The 25,360-nt window shown below is 52.6% G+C and overlaps 1 protein-coding gene across 5 annotated transcripts in view; it reads right to left on the minus strand.

Moving 5' to 3' along the window:
* Positions 1 to 1,250: 1,250 nt before the first annotated feature.
* Positions 1,251 to 25,360, minus strand: part of GATA3 (GATA binding protein 3) — a 32,674-nt gene continuing 8,564 nt past the window's right edge. For 2 of the 5 annotated variants that reach the window (XM_072825871.1, XM_072825870.1), the window contains exons 2-6: positions 23,036 to 23,731; positions 20,081 to 20,617; positions 14,439 to 14,584; positions 9,808 to 9,933; positions 3,680 to 5,812 (exon numbers count right to left, since the gene is read on the minus strand). In XM_072825871.1, coding sequence (XP_072681972.1) covers positions 5,528 to 5,812; positions 9,808 to 9,933; positions 14,439 to 14,584; positions 20,081 to 20,617; positions 23,036 to 23,276 — 1,335 coding nt within the window. In that variant the 5' untranslated portion in view covers positions 23,277 to 23,731 and the 3' untranslated portion in view covers positions 3,680 to 5,527. Of the gene's footprint in view, positions 1,531 to 3,679; positions 5,813 to 9,807; positions 9,934 to 14,438; positions 14,585 to 20,080; positions 20,618 to 23,035; positions 23,732 to 24,256; positions 24,539 to 25,360 lie in introns of those variants that run through there. The other 3 variants (XM_072825873.1, XM_072825872.1, XM_072825869.1) reach the window with 3 other exon arrangements.

Below are 25,360 nucleotides of genomic sequence, written 5' to 3' on the forward strand. Positions count from 1 at the left end.
AATAAAATCTTTAAAAAAATTTTTTTAAGTTGTGTGTGTGTATGTGTGTTTGCAAATGTGCTTTACAAATTTGCTCACTAACATCTTAATGAATTTGACAGTCAGAAAAAAAAAAAAAGCAAAGGGAGAAAACAAAACTTTTGTTTTTTAGAAGATTTTTATGCCAAAGGCCAAAAATAAAGGAAAACCCAGGTGGGCTGATTTCTGAGCCGACTACCCAGTGGTTTGGGCCTCCTGCAGACACCATCCAATCTTTCTGCAGCCGGGTCCCCTGCAGACCGTGTCACAGAACTGGGACCCCACGTTCCAGGAGCTGATTGCCTTGCCCGCATCCACACACATCACTAAGCTGCACAATTCTCAGCCCAGAGCTGCTTCCATCGGAACACAAACTCCCCTCCAGGTGTTTGCACGTCTCTGGGGCTGGGGCTGGGGCTTTATAAAGCAGGCCTTGTGTTGTTGAGCCTGAGACCTGTGCGGGGTGGGGGGGGAGAGGGCAGGGGGCACGGGGGTGGGGTGGGGTGGGGAGGGGCAGCGGGCCGGCTCTCCAAATCCCCACTCCAATGCGCAGCCTGCCAAACTGCACACAGACATGACAGGGAATTGTAAAAACGCACCACAAACAATGTGGCTAATGTACCGGGATCCCCTGCAAAGGAGCTGGAGAGGGAGCAAGGAAGGGCCTGGAGATAGCAGAGCCCTCACAGAGCACCCTAAAAGGAACTGCTTTGGGTGGGGGGGTGGGGGGGGGACATTGATCCACTTCCTCTGCTTCTCCCCTCAGAGAAGGGGCACCGGGAAAGTGAAACACTGGGCTCTGGCTATCTCCCTAGAATAGCCTGTAAGCAATTCAGGCAGAATTTCTTTACACAATGGATGACTGAAATATGAACCGAGCTGCCAACATCAGCAGGACAAGCAAGTCTTGTTGTGTATTCCACTCAAGAGGGGCCTGGACACATTTCAGAAAGAGTAGGGAATCTGCAGACTGGGACACTCACTCCCGTCCTGGGTTGATGGTCACAAAATACAAGTTAATTTGTGTCTTTGCAAGATAGCACCCAGGACAGATGGGAGCGGAATGACCCACGTAATGACCCATGTGGAGTCTTAGGACCTACCATCCCTCGAGGCTTTTATAATCCCCTGCTCTAAACTCTGACGGTGGCTGTGAGGACGTATTTCCTAAAAAAGGGTATTCTCCAAAAAAAAACCAAACAAACAAACAAACAAAAAACAAAAGAAAAAGATCCAATGAAATAAATCATCATATTTGTCTCCTCCGGTGGGTCTCAGAGATCACCTCGTCCAATTAGATCAAGAGCTGATTCCCAGGGAAATCAAACAAATGGCCTCAGAATATTCCGGTCATCGGTGGAAGAGCCCGGGATGAAACCGAAGCTTTCAGACTCCACAGCAGTTGTCGCCACACGTTCAAGGGATCAGTGAATTTCTCTGAGGTCCCAACTTGCCACTGTACTGCGCTTCCGCCAACGGTGTGGACACGTCCAATCTGAGGGTGTCCTCACACTGTTTGAGCAAGATGGAAACGTGTTTCAGAAGTTCATTTGAAAGTGCGAGAGGGGCGCCTGGGGGGCTCCATCGGTGAAGCTCAGGTCATGATCTCAGGGTTCTGGGGTCGAGCCCTACCTCTGGCTCCCTGCTCTGTGGGAAGCCTGCTTCCCCATCTGCTCCTCCCCCTACTCATGCTCTCTCTCTCTCTCTCTTGCTCTCTCACTCTTTCTCTCAAATAAATACATTTTAAAAATCCTTAAAGAAAAAAAAAAGTGCAGGGAAGGGGTCGGCGTGTCAATCAGCTGTCTCAGATAATAGTTGCAATGTTTGCTTCAGGGTAAAAACTGTATATAAGATGCTATGGTCCCAAAGTTCTCTTTCGGACTTTCTATCATTTTAAATAATAATAATTATTATTATTACTATTATTATTATTTCTTATCTCTGCTGACCCCTGTCCAAGAGAGATGAGAAAAATGACTCTACATTTGGGGGTTAAGTGGAGGATGGAGGAGGGTGTGAAACCAAAGAGAGCCTGGAATAACAATGCTTCGAGACCCCTGGGACGCAAATGGGACAATTCACTGCTGCGAGGAGAATACGGAGGGGTGGGGTAGGAAGGCTGGCATCCGCGTTCCCGTGTTTGAATTTTGGGAGCAGATCTCTTTTACTAAATCCAGGTCAGGCACGCAGTACCTGGGAAGGCTGGGCCTCCTCCACACGGCTCTTGATTGGGAAACACTAAAACTGAAGTCCTGTGATGAGGACAAGCCTTGAAAACCAATTCTGAAACCAGAGGGAGGTTCAGAAAAGAGACACAGATCTCAGAAGCCGGGCTCCGGGTGTCCCCACCTCTGGGGGCCTCCTGTCTGCCTGGCGAGGACCAAGGCAGAGGCCCGGCTGGGAGTGTCACCACAGGGCGCAGCGTCCCTGAAGGGGAATAACATGTGAATGTCACACTCGAAGAAGACACGGGAGGCTGGGTTTCTCTATTTCCTGGTCTGCTTTAAGAAAAAAAAAAAAAAGTGGTTTGAAACGGACTTCAGTCTAGACACTCACTGTAGGTGTTTGTTGACAGAAGCACCTACATCCCAAGTGTTTACCCATGAATTTCCACCATCCTAGAGAGGGGCTCTAAACAGCAAAAGCTCCCCGTGACCCTCTGTCACTGAGTGTTTTTCGATTGGGTTGGCTTTTTAAACTGTTTTTCAAGAAATCATCCAAATGTGCACGTAGAGATCACAACCAAACCTCCTTGGGATAAGCTAATCCAACTATCTCCAAAGAGAGGCGCAACAGGTTGAAAACTGGGTCTCCTGGGTGGCTCAGTCGGTTAAGAATCTGCTTTCAGCCCAGGTCACGGTCTTGGGCCCGAGTTGGGGTGGGAGGGGGTGAGGGCTCCCTGCTCAGTGGAGAGTCTGCTTCTCCCTCTCCCTCTGCCCCTTCCCCTCCCGCTCGTGCTCTCTCTCCCTCTCTCCCTAAAATAAATCTTCTTTAAAAAAAAAAAAACAGGATACAGTTTCCTCAAAAACATTTGAAGCAATATTTTAGATCTACAACCTCTGTCTGTTTTTTCCTAAGAGTAAAACCCTCTCCTGTTGCTCTTCTAGCGTCTTCTATTTAAGTGAAGTCAAAAGAAGAAGAAAAAAAAAAAAAAAATGGAAACACGTGATAATGCCCTAACGAAGAAACAGAATCATTGTTATCATGTGTAGTGTAGATCTTTTGCACCATCTTCTAGAAATATCTTAGCGAGCCGAATCAACGGCCAGAATGATAAAATGACACTTCCCTGGAGGAGGAGGAGGAGGAGGAGGGTGGGGGCGGACCAGAGGTGCCAGTGTCGCCCACGGTACCTAAAACACATTGTAGCTCGAGTACTGAGTTTAGGATTTTTGTACGTGTGCAACCCCCCCCCCCCAAGAATGTCAAGAATTTGAACTCCCTGTTCTTAAGGTGAAAGAGCACGGTCTCAAATCTGTTCCCCGAAGAAAAGTGGTGGCGGATCCTGAGACACTGGAACCACACCAGAAAAATCTCCCGAACCGAATTCGGCAACAGACGAGGACGAGTCCGACCTTCAGAGCTTTGGAAGGGGCTGAAAACAACATTCCCAGCGCAGGTCATTAATTAGCAGCCAGTAAGATCTCCGCGTGCATCTCAGTTAAGTCTCTAACTCCTTTATTTCAACATTTAGCTTTAGGTTTAAAATATTTGCTAAGAAAGCAGAGAGGCGATTTAACAGAGATTTTTCAAATGTGTGCCATAGTTACACATTCTGTCAACAGAGTCAAAGGAAACTATACAGCGTTTAAGTTACAAAAAACGGTTATTTCGTGTGTCGCAAACATGCCAAGAAAGCCTCCACTGCGGTGTTATTCAATTCGACAGTAGAAAAGTAAAACAGAGATGAACTCAAGCACCAGCCCAGCTCCTTCACATCTTGCAGAGACCCGCGGGGTCCGTCAGCTGCATCCGCCCGCCAGTCTCCGCGAGGAAATCCTCCCTCTTGCTCCTGCTGCCAGCAGGAGGGGCTGCGGCTCACTGGGGGTGGGGGGGACGCAGAAGGTCCCCCAGCCGCCCACCCTGGAAGGGGGTGGCGGAGAAAAAGCCTCTGGGCTGCAGCAGAGTGAGAGCTCCAAAGATGCCCGGCTTCCCAAAGCAATCAATGTTTGCATTACCTCCTAGCGAATAACTGAACAGGTTTGGGGTTTGCTTTCCCATTAGCTAGAGCTACCAGATTCTAGAAGAGCTTGGCCACCAACCACTTCGATACGATGTTATTTGGTTGTTTTTCAAAATGCTTTAACTTTATTTTTATATTATTATTCCAACAGACTGTATGGGAGAGGCAGTGATCACTAAACACAGAACACAGCAAGACCTAACAATCAGCCAGGCTGCTCTCGGGACCCGGTCTGTCCGGCCGAGGTCGCGGGCATGCACGTCGGTAGCTCATACATTGCTACCCTGACAGCGCAGGCTGCGGAAGGAGTGAGGGAGGGGACAGATGCTGCTGTACCCTTAGAAGCTAGTTAATAAATATCATCAAAAAACAAAATGGAAAAGAAGCCCTCCGGAGCACAGCCACCTTAGTTTATTCAACCAAAAAAAAAAAAAAAAAAAAAAAAATGGAGAAAGAAGGAAAATATTAAAACAAAAAAAGTAGTTCTTAACACTAGCAGTAAATAAATTTATACAACAATTCAGTCTGTATAATATGATGAAATAAATCTACATCTTTTCTTATTTTGGTGCTTTTGAATTATACATACAGACAACAATTACAGGGACTTGTTCACAAAGCGGGTAGGGCCTGGACGGGGGCTCCCTGAACCCCCGGATGGCAACGTGCAAGTGGCCACACTGGCTGCCCAGGACGGAGAGACCTTCCTAGACAGCGGCCCACCGCTTGGAACGAATGATTTGCCTACGACTTTTTTCTTTTTTTTTTTTTCCTTTTTTTTTTTTTTTCCTTTTAATGCATCGAACAACTGTGACCAGTGAAAGGAATCAACACTGGCGGTTTGTCCGTTTGAATAGCAGACCTAGTTTCTTCTTAATTTCCGTTCGTTATCTGCCCCGTATTCCTTAAAATCCTTGGCGTCCTTGATGCCTTTCTTATGGCTACCCAGATGCGATAACGTCTTCTTCAAATGTACAGTATTTCTTACAATATAAGTTATATGCAAAGTTCGCCATGGTTTGTTTTTTGTGTTTTGTTGGGGTGTTGTTTTTTTTTTTTTTTTCACAGCACTAGAGAGACCCTGATAAATAGGGAATGAGAGTCTGAATGGCTTATTCACAAATGGGATCCAGATTATTCAGTGATCGAGAACGCAGACACCACAGTGAGCTCCTCTGCAAAAGTGGCAAACGTCATTTTGCTTTTCTGCCTTCAAAAACATAGATCCATCGGTTTTCGGCTTCATGATACTGCTCCTGCAAAAATGCACGTAGAAAGGGCTGGAGGGACTCTCGCCGGGAGGCCTAGAAGCATCGAGCAGGGGCTCTAACCCATGGCGGTGACCATACTGGAAGGATGGTGAGGTCCGAAGGAGAGGCTGGACGGGGGGTGCATCGGCGTTGGAGTGGTCAGCATGTGGCTGGAGTGGCTGAAAGGGGAAATGTGGCCGAGGGAGGACATGTGTCTGGAGAGGGCGGCAGGGTTGAACGAGCTGCTCTTGGGGAAGTCCTCCAGCGTGTCATGCACCTTTTTGCACTTTTTGGATTTGCTAGACATTTTTCGGTTTCTGGTCTGGATGCCTTCCTTCTTCATGGTCAGGGGTCTGTTGATCTAAACAAAGATCAATTTTTTTTTTTTTTTACTTTTTGGCTGGCTCTGAAAGGGCACAGGCTTTCACACCTCACCACGGTGCCTCTGACCGCCCCGCACCAGGGATCTGCTTCTGGGGAGGGGGGCCCTTCCTCCCACCCTTTCCTGTCTCCTTGCAGGGGACCCGGGGTCCTGCAGACTCAGCCTGCGGCGGGGTTCCTACTGTCAGCCTCTCTCGGTGTCAGGCACAGAGAGATCCCAGGTGAGCTGGTCCAGGCACAGGGTGTCATTGATGCTCAGCAACATCAATCACTTCAGGGAAAATGTGCCTCGGGAAACCCTGCGTCCCCAAGGACCCTATTCTAGAGACCCACCCTGCACGACTGCGTTTCTCTGGGAGCTAAAATATAACGACTCGTGTTACTTCCTTAGAACCTCCTTAGAACAACAGCTCATGGAAAGGGAGGCAATAAGGAATCTCTAAGGGAAATAACATTTTGTCTCTTCGTGGGAAATCCACGCATCGCCAAGGCGACCAAGCTGAGGGGTTCCAGCCCCTGTGCCTGGAGGGATGAGGGCTGCACCCCTCTCCAAAGTAACGTCCAGAGGCCTCCCTCCTGCCCGAGCTTCGCACACTTAGGGGCGCTGTAGAAATCCTCCCCTGGAATTTCTGGGGTCGTGTTTGAATGAGGTGTCTCTTGCCCCCATCACAGCAGCCCCAACCAACAAAAGGCCTAGTTCTGACTCTGCACTTCTACCTAGAGAAGTGGCCAAGCGACCCATCCCCACCAACTTGCTAAGCACCGTGGGGTGCGCCGAACCACGCAGGCCCGAAAGCACCCTCGTCCGGAAAATTTCAGAGCAGGAGTGAGCTCCAGGAAGGCAAGCAAGGTCCTCCTCTGAACATCATCAACTAGTCTTCAGCATCCGAGACAGCACACCACCTCCCTCTTTTGGAGAAGCCTCTAAGATACACGGGCTGGGGGCAGAGGGCCGGGGGTAGGATCAAGAGAGGGGCCTTGACAAGGCAAGCAGAGCTCACTCCCCACAACGAGTCAGAATCCGAGTCACCTCAACGGCACACATCTGCCCCGTACGGCAAACCACACAACATCTGGCCATGCGTCAGGCAAGACATCTGGAGGAGGGAAGGTCAGGGTCCCTCCCAGTCATTCTGACTCCTTAGGGAAAAGCATCCTCTTCCACCTGGGTCCTCAGGGGTGGAGGAAGAGAAGAGGCTCTCCGGTCTCCAGGACCTACCAGTCTGATCCACAAGCTAGAACAGGAGAGTTAAGGAGGAAGACAGAGGGGCGCCTGGGAGGCTCCGTGGCTGAGCATCTGCCTTCGGCTCAGGTCTTGATCCCGGGGTCCTGGGATCGAGTCCTGCATCGGGCTCCCTGTTTGGAGCCTGCTTCTCCTTCTGCCTGTGTCTCTGCCTCTCTCTCTGTGACTCTCATGAATAAATAAATAAAATCTTTTAAAAGAAGAAAAAAGGAGGAAGATAGAACCCAACAGCCAAGAGCAAAAGGCTGCCAACAGCACTTCTGGGAGCAGCAGACCACAGCTTCCCGGGGTGGAGCTGAGAGAGGCCGCCCCAAAGAGGGGTACCGAACCCCATGCCAGAGCTGAGACCCAGGTCCCCCTGGTGCCAGGAAAGCAGAAGAGCTAAAAGATCACTGCCAAAAGAACATCTCAGGGTTCCTCCTTCAAAGTGACAATCAAGATAAAGATGCAGCCTGCAGAGGTGATAGGAATCTACTGTCACATCAAATCTCCCCCCAAGATAATGTCTAGACACACAGCTCTTTACGCGGATATCTAGATATACACAGCCAGATATCTAAATATAATATCTAGTTACACAGATAGCAGCACAACCCCAGATAACTAGTCTCAACACCACCTAGATACACTGATCCTGCGATAGGTAGTTATCGAAACACCTAGATAAGGAGGAAGGAACTAACTCCCAGCGTGGGCACACGGGTACCCCGGTGGGCATAACACACACGACGCCACGAGACCGTTCGCAGGTTATAAGCTCCTGTCGCCAAGCACACAGAAGTCGCCTCCTTCTGCAAAGCCTCGCTAAAGCAGGGAAGGTGGAAAGACCACTTGTTGGGGAGCAAGGTTCCCCGCCAGCCACGAAGTCAGGAGCCCATTAAGGATGGGGTGGGAGAGAGAAAGAGCAGTGAAGACTTGAGAAAAACTGGTATCCTCTAGAACTTTCCCTCTTTCCTTTTTTTTTTAGATGGGACACAACCAAGACCCTATGTCGTCATGGCTAAGGAGCCCCTGAAATTGAGGGCTGGTTCGTTTCCCCCGAACTCCTATGCGCAGAGGAAAGAAAGATCTATATGCGGCCAATTCATTACTTTGAATGGAACCCGGGTACATCCTGAAGGGGGAACGGGTTTACTTTCCACTGGTCCCTAGCAGCCCTCACACCCCCGACCTCCCCGGAAGGCCTGGGCCACTCTCAGGCCAGTCTCGGCTCTTCTGCTCCACTGGCCAAGTTGGTTTGCACAAGACACTCGATTGTCTGAGTCATAACCTCTTCAAGTAAAACGGAAATCAACTTCTGTCCTGTCGGCATCATGGGGCGATCTGAGGCTCAAATGTAATCAAGCAACCCGAAAGTTCTTTGAAAACCAGAAATTACAGCCAAAAACAATCAGGAGAGGCTGTGGCAATGGCCAGGTAGCCCGTAAAACTCGGATGCCCCAAATCTTCCAGATTTTGATCACAAATCTGACTGCACAGCGACGAGGGAGTCAACTCCCCAAAGTGAAAACAGAACTCAGGTTGCACTGCTGACAAACAGGTGGAGGCTGCCGTCCATCCCAGGGTCCCAGAGACAGTGACTGGTAAGACCAGTTCCGTTAGGGACCAGGAGGGGATGTGTCAGGAGGGGATGACCCCAGAGGCAGGGCCATGAGTGTCACGGGGGTCCCTGGACCTGGCAGCAATGTATTCCCAAAAGGTAAAGAGGGAAGAGGGTGGTAGGATCACCCTGAGAAATGCTCCTGCACCTCAAAAAAAAAAAAAAAATCTAAGCAGGAAAGCTTCCTCTCGATTCCCAGGTATGCCTGAGTAAGATGAGCTCGCTGCCAGAATGGCCCTGAGCAAAAAGCCCTGCCTCTTCCCCATTCAGCCCCAGACTTTGCCAGAGTCAGATTGGCAAGGAGACTGTAGGAGAAAGAAAGAGAAATGGCAATTTTTTTCTTCGTTGGAATTAATTAAACTGCAGGCCTCAGGAGGTCATGGCCTGTCAGCCAGAGTTATTTCAGGAAAACAAAAAACACCCAATTTTTTTTTATATATATAAAGATATTACAAAATGGGAGGACCCCCAAGTAAAAGATTGGAAACGACACAGCTAAACCCTGGCTGGGAATTCTCAATCTGCGAAAAGATGATAGAGAAGAGGAGACAAGAGTTTCTTTTCCCTGGTATGGACAACCGCACTCGGCTGCTGTCATCCCTTCTCTGCTGGGGAGGACCAAGACGTCTGATGAAATCGGCCAGACGTTTCGTCTCACGTCTTGTACACAGAGAGTCCATTTAAAATTCACAACACGGCCTAAGCGAGCCTCCTGCCTGCCCCCCAGTGACAGAGCCATCCTGTCCCAGCACTCCGGGGGCCCCGCACACCATTCCACCCAATTCTCTCCACCTTTCCCCTCCACTCCCTTGCTTGCTCTCTTTCCCTCTTTTGCAAAAAGTTTCAACTGCAAGGAAACATTGAAACAGAATGGTTTTCCAAAGGGAAGACAGGAGAGCCCAGGCCAGGCCCACCTCAGGCCATTGGATGGTGGCATCGTGGTGTTTTCCACACGGACCTGGGGCCATGGGGTCCCTCCTTGCCCTACACTCTCTGGGCTCAGCACAGCCATGGGGTACAGAGCACTTGGCCCAAAGGAGGGCGATCGAATGGAGAAGGGGACCTGGAGTAGGAAACGCTATCTCCCGGGCATCCCCAAGAAAGGAGCCGGGCCTGGGCCCAGGACACTTACATTATGCAGCTTGTAGTACAGCCCACAGGCATTACAGACGGGGTCTCCGTTGGCATTTCTTCTCCAGAGGGTAGTAGTGGTGGTTTGACAGTTCGCACAGGACGTCCCTGCCCTTCTTGCTGCCGACTGGGAGTGGGGAGAGAGGGTAAAATCAAAGCAAATGTTAAATGTGTTTTCAGAACTACGGGGACACACTTTAAAAAAAAAAAAAAAGGAAAAGGAAAAAAGAAAAAATTATCATTGAAATCAAAACTAGCAAGTGGCCCACATGAAAGTAATAAAGATCCCCAAAAGCTGCCTCAAGAAGAAAAATTCAGCCAATCCACTGGCATAGGAGCCTGTCAGACTGTCGTCAAGGGGTTCAGAATTCAGCCTGCCGTCCTATGGGGCAGCAAGGGATAGGTCAGAGAGCCAGCGGCACCTCCCCGAGCTAATGACCCCCCTGCCCGAGCCTCACCCAGCAAAGTTCGCCAGATGCGTAATGTGTATGGGTAGTGACCCTGAATTAACCACGTTCGTTAGGGACCCGGCTCCCAGTACCCCTGGTCCACCAGACTCACAGGAGGCCTCTTTCAAGGGCAACTGCCCAGCTCAATCCTCGAGGAGGCTACCGGCCATCACGACACACTGACAGCGGAGGAAGAGCAAGCCCAAACACGGGGAGCGCTTGACAGCTCCCAAATAAAGAAATGCTGGATCAGAAAGAGAAGAGAGGGCCAGCTCGGTCCAAGAGCACCCGTGCCTGTGTCGGAGGTGGGGGGGCCGTGCACCCCCAGGACGTGCCATCCGGGAAGCACCAGGTAGGACATCCCTCGTGAGCAAGACTCCAGCAAACGTGCAGCGGCCCTACAGTTGCACGGCCCGTCCCTTCCAGGCTCGGTCACTCCTGGTGACCGCCACCCTCATTCTCTCTAGGTGGCTTTCAGTTCATGAGACAAACTGAAAAGAATGAAGAATTCTGCTAATCAACAGGAACCCACCCACCCCGTCCTGCTCTCATCTCATTTCACCTTCGTGAAATTAGGTATTTCCTATTTGCTGTTCACAGAGAGCACAAGAGTTGCAGGTCAGATGTCAGGCTCAGCTTGAATTTTAATTATCGGATTGTGTCATTGCCTTCATTTCCTTTAAGAGGGAGATTTTTTTTCTTTCGCTTTTTGACGCACTTAAATTTACGAGGGTACGAGTCCCTATGTCCATGCTTTAAAAAAAAAAAATTTAAACTCAAACACTTTCCACAGAAAATGAAGTTGGGTCCCTTTTAACGTATACCCCTGTCAATCCGTCACCCCCTCCCCCAACATAAAAAGGCAATTTTAACTGAGAAAGTAGGCCCCTGCTCTGGACTCAAATATCTTACCAAAGTCAAGAGAGAGAGAGAGAGAGATACCGGCTATCTGTGATCTAGAAAATTCTGGCATGTTTATGAAAGAGCCCGAGATAAAACTATAGGGATTGTGCTGTGCTTTTTCTTTTTTCCTTTTTTTTCCATCAATATTTCATCAAGCAAAAAGTTAGGCCAAACACCCAAAGCTGCCAGATATGGGAAAAACCTGGTAGTTATTCCGAATTAAGCAGACTGCTTCTGTTCCCTTCAAACCACTAAACCGTCCCACAGATATGCTTCTCTTTCCTACAAGCTTAAATAGCAGAGCTATGGCTTCTCCCACACACACCCCATGATTATTTTCTGCATTCTGGGAAAAAAAAAAAAAAAAAAAAAACACCTAGAAGTCAAAACAGCTCTTCTCTGTCATGACTGAGAAAGCTCTAACTTTCTGGCCGTCCCTTCTGGAAACAGTTCACCACAATCCCGGAGGCACCGCCGCCTCTGGCACCGCACGTTTGCGCCCACCTGCCTTCAAGAACCTCACTGAGCTGCATCTGACCTACCTGTCACTCGTATCCTCTAGGGAAGAAACTGCTACATAAAATCAGGCCTTAATGATTCTGACAACGATGTTATCATGTGATCATTTTTCTCTTCCTGTACTTTTTTTCTTTAGAACAGATACCCAGATGCAGTCGATGAATATCTACGCGGGCACCAGATTTCCCAGCTCAGCAACTTCTAATGTGTACTATGAGCCCAGAATGCCAGCGGGTAAAATCCGAGCCCCAAGCGATGAGGTTCCTGGTACAGTCCCTCCCAGTAATATTGACAGTAACATAAATACGTAAAGCGGCCTCAGCATACATCTCCGGTCCCCAGACTTGATGCGAATTTATACAGAACCTCTAAAAGCCACACTGTTTGGTTCTCTAGCAGGAGACAAAGTACATTAATAAAGCAGGCTCTCCTCAGCTAGCCATCAGACATACGGAAACCCTGGCAACACTCGGAAAAAAATATTCTATTTTATGGCTCTTCTCTCCAGTCATTTCTTCTATTTCCTGCATGAGTTTATTCAGTGTTAGATATGCATCTTTCGGAAGAGCTAGCCACATTCTGGGCTGGGTGGTCTTTGGTGAATCTGCAAACGTGCACAGCCAAGAGAGCAAAGTGGGGAGGCGGAGCTGGCCCGAAGGAGCAGGAAATATAGAGGGAAGAAAAAGAAAGTTCTAGGTAACTCAGAAGTCAAACGCGTCTAAGGGCTAAAAAATATATACACGATATCCTGACTGTGCTCTGAGTCGGTCTCTGGAGCATATGAATTCCATGGAACTAAAAACATAAAACCACTCAGAACGGATGAGTAAGAAAGAAAAGACAGCTTAAAATGTGACAGCCAATGAACACCAGAATTAAAAGCAATTATTACTCAGAGTTCTAGAGATTTCTTATGAAAGGAGAATAAAGACAAACTTATATAAAATGCAAGTAGAGCCCTCCTATGCAACAATCTGCCCAGACAGAAGAAACCCCAAGAAAATGTCAAATGCACTCTTGCTCATCAACCAGCCCATACTCTCAGACTTTATACCCTCTTTGTTCTTATTCTTTTTTACCTTAAAAAAAAAAGTCCAATTATCAGGATGGTACCATGACTTATTTTAAGAATTAAGTTTTTGTTGTTAGTTTTGTTTCTTTCCCTCTCCTTCTTTCCTTTTTCTTTTCTTTCTTTTTCTTTTTCTTTTTTTTTCTTTTCTTTTCTTTTTTTTTTTTTTTTTTTTTTTTTTTTTTTTTTTTTACTAAGGCCAGGTTTTGAATGATTCAGAGCATTCTTTTGTGGTGCGATCATATTCATTCTGTGCTAACACCTCCAGCCATTTTTTTTTCAAACACGTCTTGTTCTGATACGTTCAAACATCTTGATGTTTAGGTTGGGGAAGCTGGGTTGTTGTTTATGAGTTATCTCCAGTGCTCAGATATCCGGCAGCTTTTTCCTAGGAAGTTAGCTTTGCACATGAGAGAAGGGAAAAAAAAAAATACCCAAGTGCATGGAGACTGAGTGGGGGGAGGTTGAGAACGGCTGAGAAGGGGGCAAAGATCAGAAGGAATAAAGCCGGGAGAGGGAGAGGATTGCCAAAAAAATTAAAGTCACGTGGGCACTTCCATCCCTAGAAAGTTTTTCCTTCTTCTGAAAAGGATGTGAAAGGTGTTGAGTTGCGCTAAAATCTGATGGAGATGACAAATAATTCTTTAAAAAGAACACAGAGGATTTGTTTCTCCCACACACAACACACACACACTTAGAATTTGATGGATGCTGCTTTATCCATTAATCTGCATGAGGAAACTCACCTCCTCCCCTCTCTACTTGGTGAATGTCATCACCACAAAAAGCATTTTGATCTCTTGACTGTGGTTAGGGTTATCATTTGCCAAGCCTGCTTTTATTTGTCTGCTACATACACTTGCTACTCAATCCGAGCCCGAGGTTCCTAAGACAAGTTCACAAATGAACTTCTCCCGCTAGTTTCCCTTCTAAATAGCTCAGAGTACTCCTGAGGCTTGAGAGAAGTCTAAAGAAAAAAGGAAGGAGGGGATTACAAACCATCACCCTCCCAAGCAGTAGTTCAAAGGGAAAATACGACCAAATGTTACAGGAGACCAAGAGGCAAGGCAGGAATCACACGGTTTCCCCCACACCCCACCCCCCAAAGTCATGAGCTGCAGAAAGCCCTCAACCCTGAGGACCAGGAAAGAAGAAAACCTCAGCCAGATCCAGTGGCTGCTGTCTGTGGGATTCAGCTAATTGGCCCCATCAGTCATACAGCCTGGGCACACGAGACCCCTCCGTGGCACAAAGTGTGCTCACTTCCTCAGGGACCTGCCACTTAGGGACCTGTCCTGGAAGGTGCCCGGCCCGTTCCATCTCCATCCATGGCACAGTGATCACACCCACGAATCTGAACTCGGTTGCCCTGGTCCTAGTCCAGCTCTCCTTCTATTTGCAGATACATCAGAGATTTGCTAACCAAAAAGCCAGCTTAGAAATGGGGCGAGCGACTTAGGAAATGGCAAGGGGGAAAAAAGAGAGAGAAGAGGGAGAAGCAGAGAGAACTTTCTTTGCTGTCTATCTAATTTGAGAAAAGAAAAAAGGCGGGGGGTGGGGGGGAATGATCCCAAGCAAGCTGACATGATTTTGAGCTGTCCTGCCAATTTCCTGCAGAAAGCTCTCCTTCCTGAGGAGAGGAAATTAAAAACACACAATGGTCAGTGTTGGATCAGTGTTCCTCGAACTCACCAGCCTTCGCTTGGGCTTGATAAGGGGTCGGTTCTGTCCATTCATTTTGTGATAGAGCCCACAGGCGTTGCACAGGTAGTGCCCGGTGCCATCCCGTCGCCACAGCGGGGTTGAGGTGGCCCCGCAGTTCACGCACTCCCTGCCTTCTGGAAACAAGATCACACATAAGTCACTTATGGAAGCAAAACCGACAGCCCGCAGAAGGAGGGAATGAAAGTAACCTTGGGAACTTTTTTCTTCCCCCCTCTCTGCTCCCTCCATTGGGGAACTTCCAGCACCACCGCCACCACCACCGGCACCACCACCACCACCACCACTGCTGCAGCTGCCGCCCCCACTTCCCTTAAGGTGGCTCCCAGGTGGGAAAGAGTCACCGTCTGGCCCTGTCATGGCTTAACCATTGCCTTACACGTTCAGCTCCCGCCCCAAGAAGTGGCTCATGAATAACCAGCAGCAGAACTTTGCTCTGGGCCTGCCTGACTAGATGGGGAAGATCCTGCGCAGCCAAGGAGGAAGGCAAATTGCAACTTGAAATAGTTCCCTGAGAAAATCCTAAATCCGGACGGGACCATGACCCGGCTAGACATCCCCCTCGGCCTCCTCCCTCGAAGGAAAACAAAAGGGGCCCCATTATCATCCCGGGGTCTGTCTATAGGGATCGATGGGATCCTGAAGATTAGGACCGGGAGGAAAGGAAAGATGAATCGATGGCTAGATAGATAAACAGATAATAAATAGATGAATAGATTCATCAATTGGCTGATTGATTTTCAGGACCTGAGGCTTTAGATTTTACTTCCAATACAACTGGAGGTGTCCCCGGCTGGCAAATAATAGACAAGACCCGGTGGGGTCCACTCATTCCCCTCCCCACCCCTACCACCTTTTTCCTCTCTTAGAAAAGAACAAGGTTTTCTATGATGTGCCAGCCCCGTGGTGACGACGCAGAAGGCGAAGGAGGACCCCAGCTGGAGCAGGCCAGAAGGTGCTGGAGGGAACCCCCTGGAGATGTTGGCGGGTGAAAAGGAGAAGGAGGGCATGTCTGGAAGGAGCAGCATGAGGAGCAGATCAGGAGAAAAGGCCAATTAAAGGAAGGGGGGGGCGGCCTCTGGGTCAGCTCATTAACCAAGGCCTTCCTGCAGTTGCTCTTTTTCCAAAAAAACAAACAAACAAAATAAACAAAAAAACCGGCCAGGCCGGTTCACTCCAGGGGCGGGAGAGTGACCCAGACCCATCTCCGGAGGGAAAGCTCCTGGAGAGAATCCCTCAAAATACCATTTTAGGACCACGGTGGGGGGAGTTTGCTCACTGATTTCTTTCCAACTTCTGTGGGAGAACCTGCCCACCTCTGCGGGGGGGCTCACCGTCCTGGTGGGCGTGTACCAGCATCTCTGCCAACAGAGCCAGACTGGGAGGGGCTCACCCCCACCCCGCCCCTACTCCCCCACCCACAGGCGACCCTGGGAGAGCCAGGGGCTTCAGTGGAGCTGGTCTCCCAAGAGGAGGAGTCCGGAGACGGTTTCGGTTTCCCTGGGGGGTGCCAGGAGGGAGGTCTGGGAGGGTGGCAGGGGGCAGAGATGATCCCCTAAGGGTTAATGTGTTTTCTGAGATTCATGGGCTAATTCCAAAGTACCAGGAAGACAGGGCGGGCGGAGGAAGGGAACGGGCAGGCTACCTGGGAATCTGGATGATGCCCTCTGGCTTGGGGGCCCCAGGACCCGTCTGGCCTTGGGAAACCCCTCGACCAAGAATGAAGGACGAGGGGGGGTTCACACCTGTAAGCCTGTTCTTTTCTCTAGGGACAGGTTCTGGGGAAGAAAAAGACTTTCAGAAATGGAGGGCTTTGCCTGACACTGGAGTTCATAATAGTGCTGGGTAGTTTTTTGTCTACTTTCCTCTTTAAAAAAAAAAAAAAAAAGTATGTAAGGAGTTAAGAGAAATGATATATATATTTTTCCCCCCAAATTCCAAAAAGCTGTTCAACCCAGGGTCTACAGAGAGCCTCCCACGAGCCACTGGCATTATTCACAAACCCGAGCCGAGCCAGGAGCACATGTCCAGGTACCCAACAGTATCTAACAGTCTTCAAAAAAGGCTGGGGACTCAGTTACATCCAGGCCCCCTCCACTGGGGGGTCAGAAGCCTGCGGCCTGGGCCCAGAGGAAGAGGCAAGGGCGAGGGGGGGAGGCGGGGGCTGCTGCAGCCCAGCCAGGGGGCGGGCAGGTCCTGCGGCCCCAGTGCCCCAAGCAGGCCCCGGGGCAGCCCCTTCTGGGGGGGCAGCGACACCGGGGCTCCAGGCCCCCTCCCCATCCGCCGAGGCGGGGCCTCTGGGGTCCCTGGTCACCGCGTCCCTCTCCTGCGGGGCTGGCCCCTGCCTCCCCCACTGGCTGCCGCAGCTCGGGTGGGGTGGATCCCCGGCCGGTCCCCACCGAAGCTGGAAGCTGGCGTGGGGCTGGCAGCCTTCCCCCCGGGCACCCGGGGCTGGGGGATCTCCCGGCCCTGACGTGATGAGACTGATTTCCTTTCCTTTGTCAGGCAGCAGGGAGGATGACAGCTTCCTTTTCAGAGGGACCTTCAGAACTCGCCACGCTTGCCTCTCCCGCGAGGCTCTGCACACTAGAGCAATTTTCTATCTTGATTCACTCCGCAAGTTTGCGCGATTGCCTCGTCTGGCTTTTGCTGATTTTTCCCCCCCTTTTCTCATTGTTGCCTCTAGTCTGTGACTTCAGCAAGCCACCCATTTTCCTAACGGAGGCCCTGGCTGCCTCCTGCCCCCTCTCCGCGTCCCCGCTCTCTGCCCGCGGGAGCGGCTCACACAGGCACCTCTGTCTTAGGTGACAGGAGAGCCACCGCGCCGCGGGGCCTCCCGACACCCGACAGCCACGTTCAAGCACCCCCCTGGGCCTCCAGCTGAAATCCTGGGGCCCGGCTGGAAGGGGCAGGGGAGGAGCAGGGCCGGAGGCTGCGGAGGGGAAGGTGGGCCGAGGTGCCCATGTCCCAGGAGGCCGAGGGCAGCCACGGAAGGGCCCTTGGCTAAAAGGCTTTTCTCTTTTGTTTGCAGAGGGACCCGGGCACCGGCAGCCCGGCGGCGGCCTCAGAGAGGCACTAGGTGCCCTAACCACCACCTCAACCGTTTCTCCAAAACGCGACGACGACAGCCCTCTCTCCTCCTGCCTCCAGCTTCGGCAAGTGCATTTGCACAGAGTTCAAAAAAAAAAAAAAAAAAAAAAAAAGGCAGCAACCACTAAACCTCTAAACCCCAGAGAACTCCCTGAAGAACTGTGCCATTTCCACCGTCTCCACCCAGAAGGGTCTAGAAACCCTCCTCCCCACTCCCACACTCCCGAAAGTCCCAGCTCCCTGGCTGCCCAGGTGTGCTGCTTTGGGGTTTCTGATTGTGAGAAAGGAATAAGAAGGAGGAAGTAAAGAGCCAAATGGCAATGTCTGCCCTCCGCTCCCCACCTACCAAAAAATAAAAATAAAGAAATAATAATAAAAAAAATACAATAGATGAGGTCCGTAGGCAGCTTCTGGTTCCGGCGCAGGGGGAGTGCAGCTCCTCTCTCCTCCCTCCCCGCCCCCCGCCCCCAACTGCTCTGGGGCTGAAGGAAAGAGTGAGAGAAAGGGAAAGACCAGCCCAAGGTGTGTGCACCCGGAGGGGAGAGAAACCAGAAAAGTCGTCCTGTCCCCTCCCCCACACTAACCACCACTCCGGCCTCGGCCACCACGATCTTCCCCCCAAAACTCTGCGCTGCCAGAAAAGAGAACTTTAAAATACAAAAACCAAAGAAAAAAAAAAAAGTACAAAAATTCCCATCGCTACCTCAACGTGCATCGGTTTGCTCTCTTGGCAAAGCAGTCCTCCAGGCCTGATCTGGGCCCGGGTCCCCCACCCCCACCCCAGGGGCAGCTGAACCCCATTTCCCTGGGACCCTGCCCCCCAGCCCGGGCCCAGCCCCCGGCCAGGCGGCGCGGCCGTGGCTCTCTCCGCCTGTGCTCCCTTCCCCTCGCTTTCTCTTTGACTCCACCAGCTAGCCTACCTCCCTCTCCCTCTGCCGACTTTCATGTACTGAACACGCAGGTCTGAGTTTCTCTGTCAGCCTAACCGCATCCGGACTCTATTAAAGTTCCTGGCGCGGGATAAACAATGCAACTGTCGCGTGCAGCAGTCTGAAAATAATTGGATTAGCTAAAACATATCAACTAAATAGAGACAGTCCTGCCCAGGCAGTTGGAGTGAATGTCACCCTGGAAAAAAAAAAAAAAAACAAAAAAAACAAAAAACCCTGCAAACTGATCTCATGGTCACTGGGCTCCCAGAGCCCTCCCTCGGAAGTTTTTTCAACCCGGGTTTTTTGCAAACCCGGTTTCAAGACGGCTCGGCCCACCCATCCAAGACAAGTGATTTTCACCACTGCTTTGTATGTAGGATCTCTATAGGTAGAGGGCAGAGGTGACACGTTGGAATGAGCCGGGACAGACACCCCCCCCCCGCCCCCCGCAAATGGACCCACCCAGGGAGACAGAACAATCTTCGAAAAACCACCTTTTAAAATACAGCTGAATCACAGGGAGAGAATCCCCAGGTCTGTCCACCACTCTGGTTAGGAGGAAGATTGGCGATGACCTGTTTTATTTTGAAAGCCAAGATGTATTCCATGTGGGTTTGGTGTTTGGTTCTAAAGCGTGTGCACCCAGGGAAGAAAGATGCAGCGCGCTTTTAGGCAGGGGGTGCTTTTTTTGAGGGAGGATGAGCAGAGGAAGCGGAGACCCACACCTGGGGAACGTCGTGCAGTCCTCCCTCCCTCCTCTGGCTGCGGCTCGGTCGAGGAATAGGTCCTAAGACGTCCTCCTGCCCCTGCCTGTGCCGTCACCACAGGTGACCGGCCCACTGGACTGCTTGTTTCCATTCCAGTCGCCCCTGGGGGGACAGAGCCTACCTCTCTCCCACAAGTTAGGGCGACGGTCCCCCTCTTCCACGCAAAGAATACATACGCCTGCTGCTTTTGCCAGGGTCCTGCCTGCACCACCACCCACCACCCCCCCAACCCTCCACAAAAACAGACACACGCTTTATTTATCCCTGTCTGTGCACAGCGCTGTCCTGTGTTGCCTGCATGACCCCCTCCGAGCTGAGCCCGGAGGAACAGACGGCCGGCCGCAGAGGCCAGGGGGGTCATAGGAGGGACCTGTGTTTGTTTAGGTTCCAGGAGGTTTCGTTTTAGCATTAAACACTAAAGATTTATTCCCTGGGCTTTCCATTTGGTCTTGGAAACTGGCTAAAGGTTACTGGAAGAACCCAAAGGTCCCGAAGCAGGCAGGACAGGGTATTTGTTTTTGTTTGTCTCTTTCCTTCCCAGCTCACGGTGGTGGTGGTGGTGGGGGGGGGTAAATTAGATCCCACTTCCCCTCTGCTCCCAGGACTGCAGTGAGATAGGACACACCTCATTCTTGCCCCCCTCCCCTCCCCACCCCGCTGGAAGAAAGGGAAGAAAGCAAATCTCGCAAGGAAAGGTCTGCAACACCAGCCAGCTCCCTCCTCCCTGCCCCGGATTGAGGAGGAGAGGTGGGAGGAGGCCAGAGGCACCCCCTCCCGGGCCCCCTGCCCCAGGGGGTTGAGGGGGGGCAGAGAAGGTTCCTACCTGTGCTGGATCTCGCCTTGGGCCTCGACTTACACCCGAAGCCGGTCGGGGAGCCCCCCAGCAGGCTGCTGGGCGGGAAGAGTCCGGAGCTGTATTCGGGGACGTAGGGCGGGTACGTGGTGATGGGGTGGTGGGCCGAGGACGCGGCGCCCCCCAGGGTGGTCATGCTGCCCCGCGAGTGCGTGGACTCGAGCTTCATGCTGTCGGGCAGCGGCACCTGGTACTTGATGCACTCCTTCTCGTCCTGCCGGGCCGAGCCGGCCGAGCCCGGGGTGGACAGGGACGGGTCCGGGGAGACGTCCTTCGGCGGGGTGGGCGGGAAGGTGAAGAGGTGCGGGCTGGAGTGGCCCGCGGACAGCGAGGACGACGAGGCCGGGGGGTAGACGGAGAGGGGCCCCGGGGAGCCGTGGTGGATGGACGTCTTGGAGAAGGGGCTGAGGTTCCAGGGCGAAGCGGTGTGGTGGCTGCCCAGAGCTTTGCCACCGTCCAGCCAGGGCAGGGATCCGTGCAGCAGAGGCGGGCGGCACACCTGGCTCCCTGCGCGGGGAGGGGGGCGGGGAGGCAGGAGAGAGAAATGCCCGTGAGAGCAGCTCCCCAGGACCTCGGCCACCCCGGCGGCTCTCCCCCTTGCACCCGGCCGGGAGGCCGGGGCAGCCCTGACACTCGCTGCACCTGGCCGCAGGCCCACGCCTCAGTCCAGGCCGGCCCTCCCCTACCTTGGCCAGCACACCCCGTATACCCCTCCCTCCCACCCCACCGTCCCATGCAATCCAGCAGCATCAAGGGCCTGGGCCCGACACCCAGGAGGTGCCCGCTGGCAGTGGGGAGAGCCCCTGGGCTTATTCGGTTTCCCCAGATAGACTTTCTAAATGGCATCCCCTGAGGTCCCTCTCTGGAACCTGACTTGATTTATTGGTTTCCTTCAATGGCCCAGCGGCCCCCATCCCAGACCTAATCCCAGCCGACCCGATAAGAGTCGGCTGTGAATAATGAGGCCTGATGGGGTGAGCCTGGCCGCACAACTGCTCCACACCAGGAAAATACACGGACCCCAGAGAGAGGCCCAGCTCCCGAGGCCCAGCGCCAGGAAGGAGGGTGGCTTGCAAGGGAAGAGAGGGAGCATTTGGGGGTTACCTTCAAGTAACCCTGCCTGGGCGCTCGCTCATAACTGGCAAGGCCTGAAATGGGATTTGCAAGGGCATTTTAACCGCCCAAACTGTTGGAGGAACTTTCCAAGGCAGGACCCTGCCTCTCTGACCCTCCCAGATCCTAGAGAAGAAAAACAGAGTAAACCCCATCTTGCCCTCAAAGTTGTGATTCCACCGGTGCCAAGCATGGGTTTTCACCTGAGCCCCTGCGACACAAAAGTCCTGTGTCTGTACAGATCTCCCTTATTCACGGAGCCTATTTAAAATTCCTGCATGCGAAATTCACAGTTTTAGGACTGGCCATCCCTCCGGCAAGTCCATACACCCTGAGAGGGGCAAATGCAAACTGCGGGCGCAAATCCACACACTTATTGATCTTTTTAATCCACTACCTGCCTCAGCATTTGACATTCTATTTAACCATTAAGAACAATACTGAAACTAAAATCTTGAGAGAGGAAGGGGAGGGGAGGGGGAAGGAGAGTTCTCTGAACGCCAAGGGTCAAGATTCATGTTATGCAGGAAGTAGTATAGTAAATAATATTAAGTCTGCATCTACCACATTTCCACTTAACTGCTGATCTGCACAGAACGAGGGCAAAGAGCGCCCCATCCGCAGAAACGATTGTTTAAAACCTGGTGACAGCAGGGCGGACGACGCCTGCTGCCGGAGGGGCTCTGTCATTGGCGCCGAGTCAGGCTCCGAGTCGGGGGACCAGGGAAGACCTCGGTCGCCCGGACTAAGAGCAACTCACGTTTTCTCCGCCTGGAAGGGTGCCTCTATTTCTCCTTTAGGAACCCACTCCCGCTGCAAAGCTTAGAGCTTTTATCCACACACACACACACCTCCCAACCCTCTATCTACGCAGGGCTGGATTTCTTAATGTTTCGGAGCCCGGCTAAACTTTTCAAGGTGAAAGAGAAAGAAAAAAAAAAAAAAAAGGAAAGGAAAGGAAAAGAGAAGACAGCTGAAATCGCCCCCATGTAAAATGAAACCCTGGTGGATCCTAAATCTTCTTGGGGAGCCTACTGGGGCTGTTGTAGGCCGGAGGACAGAGTAAGGCAAGAGTTGCCGGGAGCAGGCAATGAGGCAACCTAAAAGCAAAGACGCAGGAAAATTCTGTGCAGCCGGGAATCCAGTTAGCTTCAAACGTGTCCAATTTAAGGCAGCAGCCCCTCCACCAAACCCTGTCAAGTACCAGAATTCAAAATTCCAGCCCTCAGAGCCGAGGGGCCAGCAGACCTGCCTAGGAACCGAATGCACTAGCTCTGGGGGAAAGGTCAAAACACAAGGCATGTGAATCAAAAATTTTTTCTGGCCTTTCCGAAAAATGTGCCGGGGGGGAAAAAAAGAAACTGAGGCACGCCGGCAGAGACCCCCTCCTCCCCCACCCCCGCCCCGCCTGGTGCGCCCCCAGAAGCAACTACAGGATCCCTGGGGGAGCGGAGCCCTTTGAGGGGACCAGGTCGGGGGCGGGTCTGGCCGGCGCGGGGCCCGGGACCCCCCGGAGCTGCGGCCGCACCTGGAGCGGGGGCTGCCGCGGGGCGCCCGCCAGGTGAGCGCCAGGCCCGGGCGCCCCGGCCGCGGGGGGACGCCTGCTGCGACTTTTTTTAAAAAACACACTCTCGCGGCGACCGAGACTGCTTCCTCGCCCATTTCCGGGCCCCAATCTTTTTAGGTTGTAGCAGGAACGGCGCTCGGGGGCTTTCGCTGGGTCTCCCCAGCCGCCCCGGTCGGTCCCCGAGCTCCCCCTGCTCCCGCCTCCCGGGGGCGCGGCGGGGGTCCCCGCACCCGGGGCGCACTCACCGTGGTGGGTCGGAGGGTACCTCTGCACCGTGGCCCTCACCGAGTTCCCATAGTACGAAGGGACGTGGTTGCCTTGACCGTCGATGTTAAAAAGTACATCCACCTCCTCGGGCAGCGGGTACTGCGCCGGGTCCATGTAGGAGTGGCCGAGGCCCGGGTGGTGCGTGTCCGGGTGCTGCCCGTTGAGGACCGCGGGGTGGTGGTGGCTCACCCAGCGCGGCTGGTCCGCCGTCACCTCCATGGCCCCGGCTGCGCTCGCGCCTCTCGCCCGGCCCGGAACCCGCGCGCGGAGAGGGAGGGCGGCGGTCGGGCTGGGGCGGGGCGGGGAGGGGTCGGGGGGCTCCGAGGCCCTGCAGGTGCTCCTGCCGTCGGAGGGGCGGGGGGGGGGTGTCGAGTGATCTGTTTGCAGTGGGGCAAAGGGAGAGCTGGGGAGGAAAGGTGAGCGAAGGAGATTTAAAAATATATATTTGAGCAGTAGTTTGGCAAAGAGGAGAAGAGGAAGGAGAAGCAAATTCCCCCCACTCCAAAAAAAAAAAAATATATATATATATATAGGCACGGGAAGATAAAGGGGAGGGGGCACCAAATTCTAAAAGAGGGGAGGGCGAGCGAAGGTGGCTGGAATTTTTGCAGAGGAGGCTCTTCTGCACCGGGGCTGGCTCAGCGGCTCCGAGGCTGAGGCTCTCCGCGGGTCACCTGCGAAGGAGAGAAGGGGGAGACCTGGATGAGCTCCTAAGTACTCGAGCACCTGAGTTTATCAAGTGGCACCACCTCCCCGCGAGCCGCCCGGCCCCGCGCCCGCGCACCCAGGACACGCGCACACACGCGCGCTCGCGCACGCCTCCTCCCGAGCGAGGCCAACCGGGACGCGGCCGCCCGGGGACCAGGCCCCTGCACCCACTGCGCGGTGGCACCGGCCCGACAGCTCCCTCCCTCGCCCCCCGCCGCCGCCACCTCCACCACCTCCACCACCACCAGCATCCCACCTCCCTCCCCCACCCCCCCTCCGCGGGGACAGCGATCCCCGGACCTTCCTTCCAGGCCTCGAGAAACTCTCCCAAGGAGGACGGCAGGGTTTAAAGTGTGTTAAAGTCCTCCCACATGGGGCGAGGAGGGGAAAAAAATAAAAAATTTAAAAAAAGAAAGAAAAAAAGAAAAAAAAAAGAAGAAAGAAGGAAAAAAAATCAAACTTAAAAAAAAAAAAAAGTTGCCAGTACCAACCTGGGTAGCGAGCAGTGAGGAGGAGGAGGAGGAGGAGGAGGAGGAGGAGGAGGAGGAGGCGTGTGACCTGGGAGACCAGAAACTGCTCGGTCAGGTTGCGTGGCTCGATCTGTCGCGCGCGCTCTCCGTCTCTCTCTCTTTTCCTCTCTCTCTCAGTCTCTTTCTCCCTCTCTCAGTATTTTTTTTTTTTTTTTTTACAGGGAATGCATTCTTTCTGAAAGTATCAAGACGGCGCCAGGCAGCTCAGTGTTCGCAGACAGCTGTGGCGCGACAGAACTTAAGGAGGTTCTAGTGTCATCCGCGCCGAGGGGGAGGAGCCTGGCGCTGGCGAGGAGGGGACAGTTTCACCAGCACAAGGAAACTGCAACCCAAACCCGCTGCAGGACCTCACCGCCCCCCCCGCCGCCCCCCTGCCTTGCACCCCTCCGCCCCAGCTCCCGCCCCTGCACTGACCGGAAGGGGGGCGCCGCGGAGGGCGGCCCGGGGGCGCAGGGGCGGCGGCCCGGGTGGGCCAGGCCCGCGGGGTTTGGGGCGGAGGGGGCGGGCTGGAGGGAATTTGCGCTCTGGCCCTTTAACTGTGGCTCCCGCTCCTGCCAATTCATTCCGGCTCGGTGGATTATTCCTTGCCGGGGAAGCCGGCCTGCCCCATTCATAAAGTACATTTCTACAGGCGGCCTTTCTTTTTCAGACTTTTTTTTTTTTTTTCTCTTAATGACCAAACTTGGTTTTAAATTCAATGCAGGGTTTTGGGGAGGTGATTGCTTTTTTTTGTTTGTTTCTTTTTTCTTTTTCTTTTCTTTTTTTTTTTTTTTTTTTGGAGCTCTGTGCATGTACCACGGATCAGAAAGTATTATTATTATTTTTTTAATGCCGAAGTCCTTTGAGGTTTGCCTCTGGAGAGAATTGCCTAAGAGGCTTGAGGAGTGGGGCAAGAGGAGTAACCCTTACTGGGATGTCCCGGTGACCCTGGTGGTCGTTGTCAACGTTTCCCCCCCAGCCTTTTGTGCTCGCGAGCCCCACGCAAGGAGGTCCCCGCTGTTGCAGCTGTCCCGTCTAGACCTGATATTTGGGGTCGGTGCGTGCTTCTCACTTGAGTGGCAGGAG

Source organism: Canis lupus, chromosome 5, assembly GCF_048164855.1.
Source record: "Canis lupus baileyi chromosome 5, mCanLup2.hap1, whole genome shotgun sequence".
Classification (NCBI taxonomy): Eukaryota; Metazoa; Chordata; class Mammalia; order Carnivora; family Canidae; genus Canis; species Canis lupus.